At 41.0% G+C, this 17,740-nt stretch overlaps 1 protein-coding gene across 1 annotated transcript; it reads right to left on the reverse strand.

Moving 5' to 3' along the window:
- Positions 1 to 667: 667 nt before the first annotated feature.
- LOC106011679 lies at positions 668 to 1,249 on the reverse strand. Its single transcript, XM_013082129.1, has one exon. It carries the CDS (start codon positions 1,247 to 1,249, stop codon positions 668 to 670), a length of 582 nt encoding a protein of 193 aa, XP_012937583.1.
- Between the last annotated feature and the right edge of the window lie 16,491 nt (positions 1,250 to 17,740).

Here is a 17,740-nt window from a genome sequence, read left to right on the forward strand (position 1 = left end):
CACAAGCAATCTGGGCGTGGAACGTCTGTAGAGATACAAATGCGTCACAGTTATTTTTCTCTCCGGCTTCTGATCAATATTACAAAGATAATCTGGTCTTCACATAGATCTTACGTACTGATTTGCGCGCTTGTCGGTGGAATCAAACGTTACCGTAGGCTAGAAATATAACTTGTCTGGCGAACAATACATTATAGATGATAGGTGACACAGGCAAATTGAAAGAATTGGCTTTTTTGTACACTGTGCGCTTGGTAGAGTTCTGTGTATTTTCCTGGAATATTCCAGCTTTTTTTTTTTTCGGTATGGCATCAAAGAAATGAAAGTGCCACTCTGTAAAGTTACCTGGCGGTCCGATGAGTCGGGTCTGTCAGGGGGCCCCCGTCCAAGATAAATGTTGTCTCGTCATGGTCCTGAGTTCGCCTGAATACCTCAGTGAGTCTCTCAGACGATGTCACTCTATTTCGCGCCGGACTCTTGACGTCATCCAAGGGCGTGCCACTCCCCTAATTATCTTGTCCCCACAGTAAAGATAAAAGTCATGTCCCTTGACATCACATCCCCCTCACAAGCAATTTCAAGAACAATTCAAAATGCTAAACGCCCCAACTAGAAACTGAAACTATAACTGAAACCTAATATACACTGTACACAGCAGAAACTTTGTCTACAAGTCGAGTCTCTGCGGAGGCCTGACATGGCGTCCCGACTTCGTTATGTAGCCAGACGTAGTGAAAGTATCATGAAGGGTTGTGTCTGACTCTAGTGACTCCGCTGGTAATTCTGGCTGATGGTGAGGCAACATAGAAGGCTCTCTGGGGATCACGAGATGGTTACTGTCGTCGCCTTCCGTCCTCAGCCGGATCTGGTGACGATTACGAACCTTCAAGCCGTTGTCCGTTTTCAAGAGGTATGATCTGTCTTTCGATCTTTCTACAACCGTAGCCTTGGCATCCCTTGGGGTTTTAACCCAAACTGGCTGTCCTTTTGACAAGTCTGGAATGGGCTTGGCGCAATGTCTTCGATCGTAATCCTGTTTCAGTTTCTGCCTCTGCCTGAAAGCTGCGTCAATCTTCCTGAACACCTGCCTTTCTCCCCTCTTTGGGACCAATTTTTCTGGGAAAATGGGCACTCTTGTCCTGATTTTCCTACCCATTAGAAGTTCTGCTGGGCTCTGTCCTTGCTGTAAAGGAGTGGAGCGGTAGTTCATGAGAGCCAAGTAAGGATCATCAGACTTACTCTGTAACATTTTGAAAGTTTTGACGGCTCTTTCAGCTTCTCCATTACTCTGAGAATGTAGAGGGCTGCTTCTCAGGTGCGTTAAACCATAGTACTGTGAGAACTTTTGAAACTCGTGTGCAACGAACTGGAATCCATTGTCTGAGACGACGACTCCAATGGATTTAGCAAAAATTGACTTTCAATGTTCTATGACATTTGAAGCAGTAGGCTCTCTTTGATGAGCTATCTCAATCCACCTCGAGTAATAGTCTACTATTAGGAGATATGTGTGACCTTTCCACACAAAAAGATCCATACCCACCCTTTGCCATGGGTAGTCTGGAGTGACTGTCGGCTTCAATGGTTCTGGGCTGACCTTTCTTTCTTTTTCACAGTCTGGACAGTTTGTAACCAACGTTTCGATTTGCTGTGACAGTCCAGGCCACCATACCTGTCCTCAGAGAAATTCGCGCGCGCAACCCGCAAGTTGCGTACGCAACTTTTGGCTTCAGCGCAACTTTTGCGCAACTTTTGTTGCGAAAATGTAAGAAAAGTGTGAAAGTGGGGGGGGGGGGGGGTGCAAAAATCTCCAAAAAGGTGTAAGATTATATTTAAACTGTTTGGTACACCATACAACCTCCATGAAGTTTTTGTTTTACTACGGTAGAGATTCACATTTAACTTTTGATTTTGATCTAACAAAACTCACGTTGGTTACTTTGATTGCAATGAGCATACCAACAATGTATTCCAATATATTCCATGACATTTTTAGCTCTGTACACGTCTTGCAACTTTTGCTATTTTCAAATTCAACTTTCTCTAAGGAAACTACAAAGCTGACTGACTGAGACAACTTTTGACGGAGAACCTGGATATCTAGAGGTGTTATCTCTGGCTCAGAGGTTAGTGGCTATGGTCACTAGTAGCTGCCGTCATGCATTCTCAGTGTAATTAGTTTGTGCGTTTGGCTTCATCTTGTTTTTGCATTTTCTGTTATTAATACGTTTCTTTTTCGTTTCTTCCTCAAAAGAGGAAAGAAAAATGTTTTAAAAAGACATCTCGACCTATCTGTCAAACATGAAACATCTGCAGACATGAGAACAACTTTTGACTGATTGAAAAATTGAACAGGCTCAAGGAACAAAACCCCTAACCCTAAAACCCCTAACTCCTAAGATCTTCTAACAGGCGAAATGATCAACTTGTCAATTAAATGACTTATTACTGATATTACTTCCCTTTAGTCACATGGCGAGGTGTTTGGTTAACTTGTTTTGTGAAAAATCGTGAAAACGGGAATCCAAAATTATGCAAATGTTGCGGAATTATGCGAAAAAAAACGCGGCCGCACAATCGCATAATCCGACGAGGACAACCTTATGTACTTGCGAGCGCCGTAAAACCTCTTCTAAAAATATTAAAAAAAACAACTTCTGAAGCTGCCCACTTTTGGCATAGGTCAAGATTTCTGGAAACCCCAGAAATCTTGTTTAGCCAGCTTGTCCTTTTATTTAAAATCGACCGAATTAAATTATTTCTCCTCTCCATTCCTGTATGAAACCCTCATCAGTTTTGATGTTGACTTTTCTCGTGGCAAAATTGCAATCCATCGTTAGCACTCATGAGTGTTCAAACATGCATCACTTAAAATGTTAAAATAATAATTTTATTACATTGTACTTGTGTATGGTTATTATTAACAAGTTTAAGTTGACATAAAATAAATACACCCTTTGCTTGTGTAACATGAAACCTCAGAACGTTTCCTAGGTATTACAGCTTATTCAGAGTGGAAAAGGCAAGAAAGACAGCCACAATTACAACAGGGAGTGTAGGTGTGGGCGTGGGGGGAGGGGGGTGGAAGTAAGACATGCTACTTAGTGCCCTCCAACCACCCAGGTCGTAAGAAAACAGAACAAACAATAACAATAGAGCAAACAATCTATTTCGGTTGCAGAGAGACCTGTTCAACGTTATGGTCATTTACGAAATTATGCATGACTTCTCTCTCTCGCTTTAAAGTGGAAAAAACACCCCCCACAAAAAAAAACAACAAAAAAAACACTCGCAGTCCGCACTTTGAGTCTCACAGTGAGGTATGATTCAGCATAAGTGTCTGTACGTGCGTGCGCGCGCGTGTGTGTGTGTACGTATGTGTGTGTGTGTATGTGGGGGTGAGAGAAAGGGGGGAGGAGGGAGTGTGTGTGAGAGAGAGTGATACAGAGAGATAAGGAGAGACAGTGACAGACATACAGACAGAGACAGACAGACAAAAAGAGAAAGAGTGTGTGCCATTGCAGAATACCTTATCGCTACAGCAAAGACACCATATATCTCGTAAATTGTAATGCTCAACACCCTCATCTACTTGACATTGATCACTTATGAGGCAGGCTGTGCTGTTCCTGCCTATCAATCATGGCCAACGAGGACACAGAGGAATACAGTATCCCAGCAGACAGAACAAGATACAAGATTTTTAAAAACTTTTTCCATTCAAAAATCAAACTCAAGTCTGCTGAGTGCCAAGGCAAAGAGCCTAACTTCTACACGCGACTCTGGTACATCTAATTAAACATGAATAAAAAGAAAGCACAAGACAAAGTGGAAGACCTATATAATATGTATAAATATAATATGACCCTGAGGTACAACATGAATGCAAAAATGAGCAATTACTTTTGAAATACGGTATTATTAATTGGGAATAACGATGAAGAGATAAAGAGTTTTAAAAAACACCCCAAGTAACGTCTGATGATGGCAATGAAAATGATCATGAAAAGGGACTTTTCAAACAAAATAACTTCCATTCAGATGAGAGGAAAAGTAAGACAGACAGAAAGAAATGACAGAAGGAAAGGAAAGAAGTTGGACCTTCTATTTGTTTGTTTGTTTGAGTAGGTGTTTTATGACACTCTTGATTCAGTTTTGCTCTTAGGACCTACTTCTACGGGTGCTCTCCAATCACTCATGATAAAAAGAGGAATGAACATGAATACCTAGCCAATAATACAAACAAAAACTAGTAAGATAAATTCCACACAGTAAATTTATTAAACATATTTTTCTGCTGCCCGCACAAAAGGAGCTCTTTGCACAGTTTTGAAAAGTCCAAAAAGACAGTAGGTAAACTGACATACCTTGTACATAATATCAATGACAGTTCAGACAACCTTTTTACGCCTTCAATCATGCCGCTGTCACTGAAACTTCTTCAGACAAACTAAAAAGTGTTCTGAGGGGTCAACAATAAGCGGCCAGATGTAAGTCATATGAGGCCTAAGAGTCAACAACGAGAGGTCGGAGTTAATTCAAGACATGAATAATTAATAAAGGGTCAACAACATGGGGTCGGACAAACGGTAAATTTCTAAAAGGTCACCAAGCAGGGTCGGACTGAAGTCAGGACAACAGTCCTGAGGGTCAACAACGAGGGATAGTATTATTAGTTAAATTTATAAATGGTCAATAACAAGGCATCGAGGCTAAGTCAAGACATGAGTCTTGAGGGTCAACAACGTGGGGTCGGAATAAAGGAAAAGTTATAAATGGTCTACAAAGAGGGATTGAAGCTAAGTCAAGAAATGAGTCTTGAGGGTCAACAACGTGGGGTCGGACTAAATAATCAACATTAGGAGTTGGAGGTAAGTCAAGACATGAGTCCTGGGGGTCAACAACGTGGGGTTGGACTAAAGGTAAATTTATAAACGGTCAACAACGAGGGATAGAGGCTAAGTCAAGGCATGAGTCCTCCTGAGGGTCAACAACGTGGGGTTGGACTAAAGGCAGAGTTATAAATTATCAATAATGAGGGGTAGGGGTTAAGTCAAGACATGAGTCCTGAGGGTCAACAGCATGGGGTTGGACTAAAAGAAAAAATCATAAATGGTCAACAACGAGGGGTCGGAGCTTAGTCAATAGGGTCAACAACATGGGGTTGGATTGAAGGTCAAGTACTAAAGTGTCACGCAGAGGGGACAGATCGAAGTCAAGACATGTGTTCTGAGGGTCAACAACGTGAAAAAGGATAAAAGGCACAGTTATATAAACGGTCAGCAATGAGGGGTTGGGGGAAAGTCAAGACATGATTCCTGAGGATCAACAACTTGGGGGTCAGACTAAAGGCAAAGTTTTATATTATCAATAACGAGGGGTAGGGGTTAAGTTAAGAAATGAATCTTCAGGGTCAACAACAAGGGGTCGGACTATAGGCAAAGTACTATGGTCAACAACGATGGGTTGGAGCTTAGTCAAGGCACGAGTCTTGAGGGTCAACAACGTGGGGTCGGACTAAAGGAAAATTTTTTAATAGTCAACAGCGAGGGGTTGGAGCTTAGTCGTTAGGGTCAACAACATGGGGCTGGATTGAAGGTCAAATTCCAAAGGGTCACCAAGAGGGGACAGATCGAAGTCAAGACATGAGTCCTGAGGGTCAACAATGTGGGGTCGGAAAAAAGGTAAATTGGTAAATTTATAAACGGTCAACAACGAGGGATAGCTGGGGCTAAGTCAAGACAAGATGTCCTGAGGGTCAACAACGTGGGATAGCTGGGGCTAAGTCAAGACAAGATGTCCTGAAGGTCAACAACGTGGGATAGCTGGGGCTAAGTCAAGACAAGATGTCCTGAAGGTCAACAACGTGGGGTCGGACAAAAGGCAAAGTTATAAGCGGTCAATAATGAGGAATTGGGGTTAAGTCAAGACATGAATCTTGAGGGTCAACAACGTGGGGTCGGACTCAAGGTAAAGTTCTAAAGGGCCACCAAGAGGGGTTGGAGGAACGTCAAGACACGAGTCCTGAGGGTCAACAACGTGGGGTCAAACAAAAGACAAAGTTATAAACGATCAACAATGAAGGATGGGAAGTTAGTCAAGACACGAGTCCTGTGGGTCAACAACGAGGGGTCGGACTAAACGTAAAGTTCAAAAGGGTCACAAAGAGGGGGAGGACTGAAGTCAAAACATGAGGCCTGAGGGTCAACAATGTGGGGTCAGAATAATAATAACAGCAATGCTGATAATTTCTATAGCACCCACTCCCGTGTGAACACAGCTTTAGGCGCTTTACATGTACAAACTATTTTCCCACTCGCATACGTGCGCACGCACCCACACACACACACACATACACACACACACACACACACACACACACACACACACACGCACACACTCACAATCACGCACACATTACACGCACACACATCTACTTGCTTATCACACGTTACAAAATGAGCACATACAAATACATAATAAAATAATATAAACTATGCAATTCGCACAAAACATAAATGGATACATAGTCATTTACATAAACATTGTACTGAACATGAATCTACTGACATGATGATTTCATTAAATGTGTCTTTAAAGATATTTTAAATTTAGACTCAGATGCGGTATGTCTCAAGGGTTGGGGAAGAGAGTTCCAAACAGATGGAGCAAGGTAGGCAAACGATCTTTCAGCTAATTTTTTTTACCTCCCTTTCTGGGACTCTTAAAAGATACTGATCGCCTGATCTTAGTGATCTAGAGTTTGGAGCATAAATTTGGATGAGATCACTGATATATGAGGGAGCTTTATTATTGGCACATTTATGATATAATATTGTAATTTAATATGCTATTCTAGCTGACAAAGGGAGCCAATGCAACGTTCTTAAGATGGGAGTAATGTGATTCCTCTTCTTTTTTCTGCAGCTTGATTTTGAAAATGTAACTTGTAAAGAGTGGTATTTGGCATGTTAGTTAATAAAGCACTGCAATGATCGAAGCGTGAAAACAAAGAATACACGAGCGTTTTCAATGAGCATTCATTCAATAACAGATATATGACAAAAGAAAAAGTTTTAAGGGATCAACAACGAGGGGTTGGAGCTAAGTCAAGACATGAGTCCTGAGGGTTAACAACGTGGGGTCGGACCAAAGGTAAAGTTCTAAATAATCAACAATAAGGGGGTGGAAATATGTTAAGTCCTACTAGAGGGTCACCAAGAGGGGTTGGAGCTAAGTCAAGGAATGTGGGGTCAAAGTAAAGTTCTAACAGGTTAACAAGAAGGGATCAGAATAAAGTTCCAAAGCTTTTACAAAGAGGGGCTGGAGTAAATCTCCAACAAAAACATGAAGACCTGAGTATATACACATTGGCTGTTGAACCATTTTTCTTACAGTAAACAAGCTTTTCGTTGTGTTTAAAAAAATATTTTGTAGCGCTCTAAAGGCTTTCAATTTTGTTGAATCAGTGGACTTCAAACTTTTCACAACTCCAAACTTCAAGTTAAGAAAATACTGGTGGTATCAGAACGTCTACCACAGAAGGTCAAAGGCCAAACTAACAGCTTGCAGCGCTTGTTTATTTGTTTTTGATCAAGTCATGATTGATTGAGTAGGTGTTTTCGGCACTATCGACCCAATTTGAACAAGTCAGTTAACATTAACAGCACCAACAAAGTGCAAGAAATATTACAGAATAAAAAATCCACTCCAACAACCTCACACTCAAACTCAAAATCAGCAGGAAGCTCTACCCACACCATTCTACCCCTGCAACCCCCTCCCCCCCCCCCCCCCCCAAAAAAAAAAAAAAACTACACTGCCCCCTCAACTACCTCCCGCCATGGCCATGGCAATATCTACAAAATCCTACTCTGAACCTTACCTATCCACCTAGCTCCCTATCAACCTATCTGACTATCTCTTCAGCCCCACTGCGTCATTTTAAGCCTGAGTGTGATATACGGAAATCGTAGCAACAGAGCACTGTGAGACCTGTTTGACCAGAAAAGTGGCTAGACCTTCTGTTGTCACCAAAGTTTGCATTGAAAGTAAGGAACAAAACCTCTTGTCATTCTATATCAGTGACCATGTTTCTAAGTAGCTTCATTACAAAATCTCCATCTGGACATCATACAAGGAACATTGTTTTCTTGAGTCTTTGCTGGTTTTTACAGCACTATCAACACAATTTATTGTACGGTGAGCTGGCCTCCGCAAAGCAAGTGCAAGGGCACCCCCATCTTCACTTCAAAGATGTGTGCAAGCGAGATATGAAATCACTTGATATGCGCTCTTTGGTGGGAGACACTGGGAGCTGGTCTCATCAGAGGTGAAGCCCGACTGCGACAGGCAGCTGAAGACAAATAGCATCACCGAAAGAACAGCCAGAGGCTACCAACGCAGGAAGACACCATTCACAAGTGCAGCCATGGCTACAACAAGGACTGCCATTCTGTGTGGACCTGTTCAGCCACAGCAAGCGCTGCTCTCGAATCTGAAATCTCCTACGGCGCAGATCCATAGTATCCTGAGACTGAAGGATGCCATGCCATAAACACAATTTCACATGAGAGAAATAACACAGCCAACTGTTAAAGTAGTCCATGGTAGTCATCTGGAGGAATTGACATGTCTATTCAAGAGTAGCTAGCTGCATGTTGAAGGATTCTTGATGCCTGGCAATTGTCTGTTAGTTCTTGAATGACTAATTGAAGAAAACATTTTTCACAGTGCTATTGGCACAATTTGATCATGTTAGCACAGCACTCATTTGGCTGGATGCCCTGTGCAGCGCGGGGATGTTACCATCCAGGGTGAGTGGAAGATCCTTCCTGTCAGGGCATGGTATCTGCTTTTTTGGTAGCTGTTAACTGTTGGCTTGACATCTTTCTAAGAAAAATATATAATGTAGCTTGAGTTACTAAATTTGAATAAAGACAATGTACATAGCTGCAATAATGGTCACTTAGCGCACACATGAGAAATAAAGTTATGGAGAAAAAGAAAAAAAAGGATTCACCCTACAAAGGCATTCTCCTTCCAACAGCTATAAGAAATAGTGGTAGTTTTTGATGGTGTATATTTTAACGAGGCAATTTTTTCATGTAAGTGCCAACTACAGATTTTACAAAAACCTGCCTTTCATAGCTCTTATTAAAAGGACGGGCAGACATTTTTAAAAATCTGTCAGCACATATATTTTAAAACTTTTCCTTTCTTTTTTCTTAAGAACTTGCATCTGTTTAATTTGTAAATTTTTCAAAGTAGAAAAAGGGTCGCTATAAAATTGTTTACTACCGGTATAAAAAGACAGACATTTATAAAAATTTGTCAGTATATGTTTTATCATTTACACTTTCCACCTAAATGCCAAATTAAAACTTTTAACTTTAAATCAGAAAAACCAATTGGTATTTTTCTAATTTTACTTCAATAATAAATAAACAAGTAGTGTTCCAAGACATATTTCCCAGACAGATACCTCCTGTAGATGCTCCTGTCTGTGGGTGCTCCTCCGGCTGGTCCTCCTGTCCCCGGCTGGTCCTGGTGATGAAGACGTGTCAATTAATAATATCCTCTTGATGCTATACAATTATTGTAACTGTTTCAGAAAATAAAAAGAGTCACTTTTTAATATTTTTTACTACTATTTTAAAATACCAGAAGGACATTTATAAAAATCTGTCAGAAAATACGTTTTATTATTTTTCCTTTTCACATAACCCCCCCCCCCCCCCCCCAAACAAACTTTCACCTTGAAATTTTAAATGAATGGAACTTTTTTTTCAAATATTACCTTAATAATTAATAAATAATTTTCCAAGACATATTTCCCAGACAAATACCTCCTGTAGATGCTCCTGTCTGTGGGTGCTCCTCCGGCTGGTCCTCCTGTTCCCGGCTGGTCCTGGTGATGAAGATGTGTCAATACAATCGTATTGCAACTATACAGTTTGTATTTTTGCTTGAGAAAATAAAAAAAAGTCGCTATATTTTCTACTATCGGGTTTAAAGGCCATAATAACAGTTATAAAAACCTGTCAGTATACCGGCATACGTTTTATTATATTACCTTTTCACATAAATATTTTTTTTTAACTTTCACTTTGAAATTGAAAAAAAAGCTCCACCAGCAATCTTTCTAATTTTTACTTCAACAATTAATAAATAATGTTCCAAGACATATTTTCCAGACAAATACCTCCGTAGATGCTCCTGTCTGTGGGTGCTCCTCCGGCTGGTCCTCCTGTCTGCGGCTGGTCCTGGTGATGAAGACAAGTCAATTAATACAATCGTCTTACGTCTATACAGTTTAGATTTTTGTTTCAAAATATAAAAAGAGTGGTTATAATATTGTTTACCACCAGTTTAAAAGGACAGAAGGTCATTAATAAACATTTTTCAGTAATTACATTTTATCATTCTCCCTTTTCACCTAAATACAGCTATAAAACTTTTACCTATAACAAAAAAACCCTGTAATTATGTATGATCAAATAATGTTCCAAGACATAGTTCCCCCCCCCCCAGGGCGGTGTTACTGACTGAAGTGTCTTTAGGCCACTCCCAAAGGGGGGACATAAACCATGTTCTTATGAATAGAATTGTAATTGTAAATCAGCTGATTCATCAATGTCATGCTCATAACTGTGCCTGGACTGCAAGAGGGAACTGCTGCTTTTTACAAATCCATACTGTCGTCATTTCCTCTAGTTCTTTTGTATGTTTGTCAAACTCTTGTGACCCACTATTTCAGGGGTGCCTTGATAAAGCAGACTTTGTGCTGTTGAAGCTAGAGAGGTGGGCAGAGAAAGTCTGATTCCCTGTAAGGACTCTCTGTTGACATCCACCTCTTGGCGCTCATATGACCTTATGCAGTTGCGAGCGCCATAAAACCTCTACTGAAACAAAACAAACAAGAAAGACATATTTCCCAGACAAATACCTCCTGTAGATGTCCTGTCTGCGGGTGCTCCTCTTGGTGGTCCTGAAGGAGCAATCCAGTATACACGCCACTCCAACATCCTCACACTCAAACTCAAAATCAGCAGGAAGCTCTACCCACACCATTCTACCCCTGCAACCCTCCCCACCCCTTCCCCCCAAAAAAAAGAAAAACCTGCACTGCCCCCTCAACTACCTCCCACCATGGCCATGGCAATACCTACAAAATCCTACTCTGAACCTAGCCTATCCACCTAGCTCCCTATCAACCTATCTGCCTATCTCTACAGCCCCCACTGCATCACTTTAAGCCTGAGTGTGAGATACGGAAATCGTGTTGTCTGTGGGTGGTCATCCAGTGGCTGGTCCTGGTGATGAAGACGTGTCAATAAACACAATCTTCTTACATCTATACAGTTTGTACTTTTGTTTTAAGAAAATAAAAGAGTAGCTATAATATTGTTTTTTACCAATTTAAACAGACAAAAGGACATTTATAAAAATCTGTCAGAAAATACGTTTCATCATTTTCCTTTTTTATCAACATGCAAAAAATAAAACTTACCTTTAAATCATAAAAACCAATAGGTACTTTCCTAATTTCACTTTAATAGTGAATTAACAAATAGAGTTCCAAGACATATTTCCCAGACAAATACCTCCGTAGATGCTCCTGTCTGTGGGTGCTCCTCCGGCTGGTCCTCCTGTCCGCGGCTGGTCCTGGTGATGAAGACGTGTCAATTAATACAATCGTCTTACATCTATACATACAGTTTGTATTCTTTTTGTGAAAAAATAAATTGTAGATAAAATATTTTTGCTACTGGTTTAAAAAGCAAAGACATTTTTTTTAATTTGTCCAAAAAATATGTTTCACCTTTTTCCTTTTTTCCCCTAAACGTAAAAAAAAATGTTTACCTTGTGCTTGTTGTAATCAGAAAAACCAATAGGTATTTTTCTTATTTTACTTTAATAGTAAATTACCAAATACAGTCGAACCTGCCCTGACGGCCACCTCTATAAGACGGCCACCTGTAAAACGGCCACTTTCCATTTCCCCCCTTGCGTTTTTTTCTATATATAATTTAACTGTGTAAAATGGGCACCTGTCCAACTCGGCCGCGGCCACCATATTTTAACACACAACCCCTATCACACCAAACTAACACTTGTCTTAGACGACCACCTTAGTGACTCCATTACGTTCTGTCATAAATTGTGCTTTGGCCCCTGGCGTTGTGGGGGGGAGAGCCGTCATAATTAAATCACCTGTTGTTGTTGTTGTTAATGTACCTCCAACTCCAACCGATCATGTTGCGTAGGCCCCTATCATTATTGACCAATAGGTAACAACTGTTCATTTTCTGGTGGGGTAAGCGTGTGATCCCTCGATAACCCATAAGCCCCGCCCAAAACTCATACAAAAATCGTGAGATGAGTGGTCACTGTTTACCCATTCTGTAACAAAGTAACAATGGACGTCAACATAAACTTGTGACAGAAGCGTCGTTTGTTCTCCTCGTGGTGGTGACCCATGTGTTTGTTTTACCATAGCACTTGGTCCTCCTTGTCTGACACGTCTCGTTTCATTGTCGCCCTCGCACAAAAGCAACAACAAAAGAAAAAAAAAGAGAAAGAAAAAACCCCAGCAAAAACAACAGCAACAACAAAAACAACAACAATGCAGCTACTTTCGAGAGACCTCAGAGAGGAATGGTTCGTTTTTTTTCATCTTGATCAGTCCTGCCCAAGACACCAACTGTCTTATACGGCCACTTTTCTCCTCGACAATGGGTGGCCGTCTTACACAGGTTCGAGTATTACCAAATAATGTTCCAATACATATTTCCCAGACAAATACCTCCTGTAGATGCTCCTGTCTGTGGGTGCTCCTCCGGCTAGTCCTGTCCGTGGCTGGTCCTGGTGACGAAGACGTGTCAATTAATACAATTGTCTTGTGTCTCTACAGTTTCCGTTTTTGTTTCAGAAAAATAAAGAGTTTATATTATATTTTTACTACTGGTTTAAAAGGACATTATTAGACATCTGTAAGTAAATACGTTTTTTATTTTTCCTTTTCAGCGAAATGCAATTAAAAGCCTTAGAGCTTGAAAATTGTTTAAAAATAAATACATTTATTTTTCTAACTTAACTTCAATGTTTGATTACATTATGCTATTTGGACTAGGACATCTGACTGCATTTCATAGAAAGACAGAACAAAATGGTTCGACCACCTGTTACGTATGTTACCTAGCCAGCCAGCCTTGAGAACCTATAACACCAAGCACTCAAGCTATAAAGGAAGAGGAAGGCCACACAAAGGGTGGATTGAAGTTGTCAAGGAAGCCCTGATAAATCATAGTATCCGAACTGAAAGAGCTGCGGAGCTAGCCTACCATAGAAAACTGCATCTCCCCTCTATGCATCATGGCAACAGAGGATGAAAAAGTAAAAGTAAGTAATTGATCAATGTTCCAAGACATATTTCCCAGACAAATACCTCCTGTAGATGCCCCTGTCTGTGGGTGCTCCTCCGGCTAGTCCTCCTGTCCGCGGCTGGTCCTGGTGATGAAGACGTGTCAATACAATCGTCTTACATCTATATAGTTTCCATTTTTCTTTCAGAAAATAAAGAGTTGATATATTTTTACTACTGGTTTAAAAGGACATTAATAAAAATCGGTCAGTAAATATGTAGGCCTCTTATTATTTTCTCTTTTCACCTAAATGTAAAAATAAAACTTTTACCTTTAAATCAAAAGAACCGATAGCTACTTTTCTTTTTTCTTTTTTTTGTAGAGGTTTTACGGCGCTCACAACTGAATAAGGTCATATGACCACCATGGGGTGGATGTCAACAGAGAAGTTTTTACAGGGAATCAGACTTACTCTGCTCACCTCTCTGGCTTCAACAGCACAAAGTCTCTTTCGACTTTCAAAGCACCCCAGAAATAGTGGGTCACAAAAGTGTGACAAACATTAAAAAAGTAGAGGATAATGACGATAGTAAGGATTGGGAAAGTAAAAGAAGCAGTTCCCTGTTGTAGTTCAGGCACAGTTATGAGCATGACATTGTTGAATCTGCCCTTTTACAATTCTACTGTACATAAGAACTGGAGTAGGGTCAGACTCACTAAATCAGCGTCCGTGAGTAACGAAGTGCTCGCTGGCACTACCCGCAAACAAGCGGACGGGTAACGAGCCATCCACTTGTGAAGAATAGTTCGCTACCCGCTACTCATCGGACAGAGACAACAGTTCATTTAGCCAGCGAGCGGACGGGTGGATGGAGAGACTCCATGCATTCAAGCAGACGGACGGGGAGCGACTCCTATTGCATACTATTTACACCCTGCCCCCCTCGTAAAACATTCACCCTCCTGCCCCACATTGTAGCTAGGTATTCATGCTGGAAACTGCTCTCCCATAAAAAGGCCTTTGGAAATTCTTTTTTGATTGACTGAGCAGGTGTTTTACGGCACTATCGACCCAAATTCTTTAAACTTCGCTTTCAGGTTAAATTGGAACATACACAGTGTGAACCACACACGAGGTGAAAGGTTACATACATAGTGCTACGTCACCAGCCTCTCTCACTCCCTTTGGCACCGCAAGTGGCTTGAAACACTATGCCTAACTAACAAACAATAGACGGAAGGCCTAACATCGAGTCGAATATCTCGTGTGCTAGAGTTAGTCCGTTCGCCTGCCCGTTAAGTGAATTAAATTGTGGAGCGGACCAAAAATAAAGAACTGACTTGAGGTCCGCAGTCTGCTCGCTGAGAGAGTGAAATTGTGGAGTGGACCCAAAAAATGAACTGTCTTGAGGTTCGCAGTCCACTCGCATGGCCGTCCGTTACCCGCTCGCTCTGACAGTCCGTGAGTAACGAACCCGTCCATCCGCTCGCCCCAACTCTAATAAAAACGAGAAGGGTGGGGGGGTATTTTTAAAATTTTGCTTTAATTATAAATTAACAAATAATGTTCCAAGACATTATTTTCCAGACAAATACCTCCTGTAGATGCTCCTGTCTGTGGGTGCTCCTCCGGCTGATCCTCCTGTCCGTGGCTGGTCCTGGTGATGAAGACGTGTCAATTAATATAATCGTATTGTATCTATACAGTTTGTATTTTTGTTTCAGAATATGCAAGAGGGGATATGTTTTTACTACTGGTTTAACTGTTTAACTATGTCTCGACAGTTGCAGCGTCCGGCACTCGAGGTCCATAACTATGGCTGGACCGATGCGAAGTCATTGTATTATGGTAGGAGCCGAATATAAAAAAGTATGAACTAACAAGCCTTTAGTTTGACCCGGAAGTCAAAGATAAATGAATTCTACATCTGCGTAATGCTTAATTGATGAGTTTGACTCGAAACAAGTGGTTTTATAAACGTAATATGTCGGGTCGCATTTCCAGAAACACGAGAGAATTACGCGGAAACGTGATTTCAAATTGCATGTTAAAAGGGCAGAAAAGACATTAATAAAAACGGGTCAGGAGAAATGTTTTATTAGTTTTCTTTTTCGCCAAAATGCAAAAACAAGTCTTTCACCTTAAAATAACAAAACCAATAGTTATTTTTCTAATTTTACTTTAATTATTAATAAATAGTGTTTCAAGACATATTTCCCAGACAAATACCTCCTGTAGGTGCTCCTGTCTGTGGGTGCTCCTCCGGCTGGTCCTGTCCGCGGCTGGTCCTGTCCGCGGCTGGTCCTGGTGATGAAGACGTGTCAATTAATACAATCGTCTTACATCTATACATACAGTTTGTATTCTTTTCGTGAAAAAATAAACTGTCGCTAAAATATTTTTGCTACTGGTTTAAAAAGCATCAAAGACATTTTTAAAAATTTGTCCAAAAATAAGTTTCATCATTTGTCAATCAATACTATTGCCTTACAGTTTGCATTTTTGTTTCAAAATATAAAAAGAGTCGTTATAATATTGTTTACCACCAATTTAAAAGGACAGAAGGTCATTAATAAAAACCTTTCAGTAAAAATACATTTTATCATTCTCTTTTTCCACCTAAATGCAACAATAAAACTTTTACCTTTAACTCGAAAAACTATAATAAGGAACACCGAGACATATTTCCCAGACAAATACCTCCTGTAGATGTCCTGTCTGCGGATGCTCCTCTTGGTCGTCCAGGTGGTCCTTACGGAACAATCCAGTATACACCCCACTCCAACATCATCACACTCAAACTCAAAATCAGCAGGAAGCTCTACCCACACCATTCTACCCCTGCAACCCCCCCCCCCCTTCCCAAAAAAAAGAAAAACCTACACTGCCCCCTCAACTACCTCCCGCCATGGCCATGGCAATATCGACAAAATTCTACTCTGACTCTAACCTATCCACCTAGCTCCCTATCAACCTATCTGCCTATCTCTACAGCCCCACTGCGTCACTTCAAGCCTGAGTGTGATATACAGAAATCGTAGAAGCAGACCACTTTGATACTTGTTGGACCAGAAAAGTGAACAAACCGTCTGATGTCACCAAACAACTTTGAACTGAAGGAAAGGGATAGAATTGCCTCGTCATCTTTCTAGTTCAGTGATCTCATATAGTGAAGCAGCTTCTGTACAATATCTGAAACAGTACATCATACAAAGAATTTTTCTGGCGTTGAGTCCATGTTTTTTACAGCCCTATCCGCACAAGGGAGAGAGAGAGAGAGAGAGAGAGAGAGAGAGAGAGAGAGAGAGAGAGAGAGAGAGAGAGAGAGAGAGAGAGAGAGAGAGAGAGAGAGATTGCTCTGGCTTAAATTAAGAGTCGCAAGGGTGGTTGCTGGATGTGGAATACTGAAAATAGAAATTACTAAATCTGAAGGAACTAGGAGGAAGGGGTTAAGGGGGGGGGGGTGCAGTTTGAGTAGAAAGAGTGCACAGGAAATACAAGTGAGAGAGAAACAACGGAACTAGCCCAAAATAGGGAAAGGGGAATGAAATTACCTATCTTCAGTACGCACAATATGTACAATGAGGAGGAATGGGGAGAGACGAAGGATGAGGACTTGATAATAAGAATTGGAATACGGTTCAATATCAAGAAATACGAAAACAAATAACATACCTGAATATTTGCTAAGATATAATGGAATCTAAAACTCTATGTGTCGCCTGATTCATTAGCACAGGAGAGGGGAAGGCAGTGTCCAATGTAGTTTTACAACTGGAATCACAAGTAGAGCTACCTGAAATGTCGCCAGCTTCGAACTGATTAATTTCTGCTCAAAGTGCCCTAAGAGAGCACGAACTGAATTGTATTCACCAAGTAGCTGTCTGCTGATTGGCTGTTGTATCTCCGAATTCTACTCATCAGTCACTTTTTTTTTAGTTGAGTACTGTAAACGAGGCGTCACAAAAAAGCGTAGACTAACATTGCCAGGAAGACACCGTTGTTGGTTGTTTTTGTCCCCCCATCCCGTGTGTGTGTGTGTGTGTGTGTGTGTGTGTGTGTGTGTGTGTGTGAGAGAGAGAGAGAGAGAGAGAGAGAGAGAGAGAGAGAGAGGGGGGGGGGGGTGTAGGCCTTTGAATGTTTGTACAGCGTAGGACGGGGGTGGACGAAATACATGTGGTAAAATAAAACAGTGTGCAACTTTTTCGTGTGTGGGAACGCAAACTGCCCCACCAACGCCTCCTTTATTACAGTTAAGACTAATAAGAGTAGGCGTTGTGAACGACCCATTCGTCTTGAAAGAAATATTCTCTTTCGTCCCCGCCTCTCTAACCCCTCCTCTCTCTCTCTCTCTCTCTCTCTGTATAATATA

The sequence above is a fragment of the Aplysia californica genome, unplaced genomic scaffold (genome assembly GCF_000002075.1).
Source record: "Aplysia californica isolate F4 #8 unplaced genomic scaffold, AplCal3.0 scaffold00161, whole genome shotgun sequence".
NCBI lineage: Eukaryota > Metazoa > Mollusca > Gastropoda > Aplysiida > Aplysiidae > Aplysia > Aplysia californica.

Excerpts from the sequence above, each read along its gene's own strand:
- LOC106011679 (XM_013082129.1), bottom strand. The coding sequence starts at position 1,249 with ATGTTACAGAGTAAGTCTGATGATCCTTACTTGGCTCTCATGAACTAC.